Source organism: Orycteropus afer, unplaced genomic scaffold, assembly GCF_000298275.1.
Source record: "Orycteropus afer afer isolate SDZICR_OR568_19922 unplaced genomic scaffold, OryAfe1.0 scaffold00079, whole genome shotgun sequence".
NCBI classification, from domain to species: domain Eukaryota; kingdom Metazoa; phylum Chordata; class Mammalia; order Tubulidentata; family Orycteropodidae; genus Orycteropus; species Orycteropus afer.
Genome location: NW_006921666.1, coordinates 4,484,118 through 4,486,579, shown reverse-complemented (window position 1 = coordinate 4,486,579; position 2,462 = coordinate 4,484,118). Strand labels below are relative to the sequence as shown.

Here is a 2,462-nt window from a genome sequence, read left to right as displayed (position 1 = left end):
TTTGCAAACAAAACATAAAAAACAAACAAAACAAAACAAAGTAAGTGAAGACTTGACACTGGGGCGCTTAGAAAGAAGCTTTCACCATTTTTTATAGTAATTTTTTTCTTCTTTAGGCAGCAACACTGGCCTTGGGGGAAAAAGTCTTTTTCTTCTGTGTGTTTTTCCTTTCAGAGTGCATAACATTTAAAAAATACACACCAGCAGCAGTCGTTGCTAAGGGCTGTTAATTCTGTACCTAGACAAACACTCTGCCACCAAATAAATGCAAACGAATATGATGCAAATGACCCAACCAATATTATACTGTGTAACACAAACCAGCTTATCCTTCAAATGAAGAAGTTACATACCTTTGTTTCAAAATATAGAAACATACGACGAAAATAATGTCTATACATAAGACTAACTTTTTGCAGTTTGTTATATTCACAATTCTACATCTTGGGGGTGAAGAAGAGAGGGAGGGTTGGAGATGGATGGGGAAGGGGCCCTCTGGATTGGAGAGGAGCTGGTCTAGGGCAAAGGAAGTGGCTGTCCTGTGGTTCAAGGGTCTCTCTCCTTTTTCACTTTAACATCTCCGGCTAAGATAGTCGCGATTTCACCCTGCATGAAGGCCCAAGGTACATTTGACCCGACTAGGGGGCATTTCTCTCCGCTGGGGCAGTACACCTCGCCGGTAGCCCCCTGGGCCTTGATACTCTCTCTAGAGCAAGGGAAACAGAATTTGTGGCTGGGGACGGATGGGCACTGAACGAAATGTGTGTCCTCCAAACGTTCGTGACAAATGGTACAGCAGAGGGGCCCGCTGTTAGCCATGGGAGAATCTGGAATGTTTTGAGGGTGCACTTGGTCCATGCCCGGGTGGGCGGTGGGTGGCGGGGGCGCCACCTGTAAATTCAGGTCCCCGTTACGAGATGCCAAGCGGCGCTGCCCAGGCACAGAGGCCGGAGACACGGGGCTGCTGCTGTTACGCCGCGAGGACGTGGTGGTGGAGTGCACAGAACTGCCATCCTTGGGCGAGTGCGCCGTGCCCAGAGTGTCTGCCACCGACATGAGAGCAGCCATAGGGGATGGGCCATTCTGGGGGGCTGACTCGGGTGGGGTGGTCCGATTGGAATGGGGTCCCAGGGGCGGGGGAGGTCCCCCGGCCGCGTGCCCCGGCGCCGCAAAGCCCCCAGCCGACATGGTGAGCTTGAGTGCCTCGCTCTGGTTCGCCATCCACTGCTGCCTCTGCTGCTCCTCGCCCAGCTTCAGAGCACCCTCGGCCGAGTCGGGGGGCTCGGGGGATGCCTTCCTTTTGCGAAGGCTGGCGGCTGCGCCCCGGCCCGACGGGGCAGCAGGCGGCAGGGCCCCGGTTCCGGGCGGCGCGCTGGGGGCGCGGCTTAGACTCACTAGCGCCGTGGGCAGCATTGGGCAGCTGGCGTCCAGGTAGGGCTGGGGCAGCATGTCGGCACCCGGCACGCCCTCCTTGAAGAAGCGCACGGCCTCAGGCAGCAGGTCCCCCAGCAGGCGCCAGTCCCCCGAGCCATGCTTCTTCTCGTACTCCAGGTACTTGAAGCCAGAAGAGAGCCCCCGGCCGAAGTCCTTCATGCAGTCCTGGTACATCTGCTTGGCCACACCAGACGCGCTGGAGTACACGTTGCCCGAGCCCGTGGGGTACTCAATGAACAGCTTCAGCTCGTAGTCCATACCGGGCTTGGAGACAGCGTCGAAAGCGAAGACGCGGCCCAAAAGTGAATGGTCCTTCTTGAAGCGCACCTCGTAGGGCGTGCAGCCAGCCAGCGTGAGCAGTGTGTCGCGGACCATCTTAGGCTTGTTGGCCCACTCCTCGGCGCGGTTGCGCAGGCTCTCGCTCAGCTCGGCCAGGGCCTCGGCGTTACGCTGCTTTTCCTTCAGCTCGCGCTCCTGGTCCGTGCTCGACACCGAACCCGGCCTTTTGCCACCGGCACCCACGCCCACCTCCGCCACCGACGCCGAGGTCGAAGACGACGCCGAGGACGACGCGACCGACACGCCCGCCGCGCCCCCGAGACAAGCAGGAGTCCCGGGAGCCCCTGGGGGCGCGGGCGTCGGGGGGCCCCGGCTGCCTAGTCCGTGGGGCGGCGGTGGGGGCAGCACAGCGGCACTGGCAGGTCCGTTAAGCAGCGTCTGTGGCAGCAGATTGGGGGGCACGGTGAGCTGGGGCCCTCCACCACCCCCCGGGTTGGGCAACCCCGTCACTAGCCCACCATGCGTCCCGCGTCGAGACGCCACCGACGCCGCCGCCGAGGACGAATTGGGACTCTGGCGATTGAGCTCTGGGGGTCCTTCCTCCGGGGCCGGTTTGGGGAAGCCATTGGGACCCCCCAGACCGTTGGGCAGCCGCGCGGCGTGGCTGCTGCTTCCCAGGCTCACCGGCGGTGGGGGGTATTCGAAGCGACTGCGCTGTTCCGCGGCGGCGGCGGCGGCGGCGGCGGCGG

At 60.7% G+C, this 2,462-nt stretch overlaps 1 protein-coding gene across 1 annotated transcript in view; it reads right to left on the bottom strand.

The window, feature by feature from the left end:
* Positions 1-546: 546 nt before the first annotated feature.
* Positions 547-2,462, bottom strand: part of IRF2BPL (interferon regulatory factor 2 binding protein like) — a 2,363-nt gene continuing 447 nt past the window's right edge. The window contains exon 2 of the mRNA XM_007941410.2: positions 547-2,460. Coding sequence (XP_007939601.1) covers positions 547-2,460 — 1,914 coding nt within the window. The remainder of the gene's footprint in view (positions 2,461-2,462) is intronic.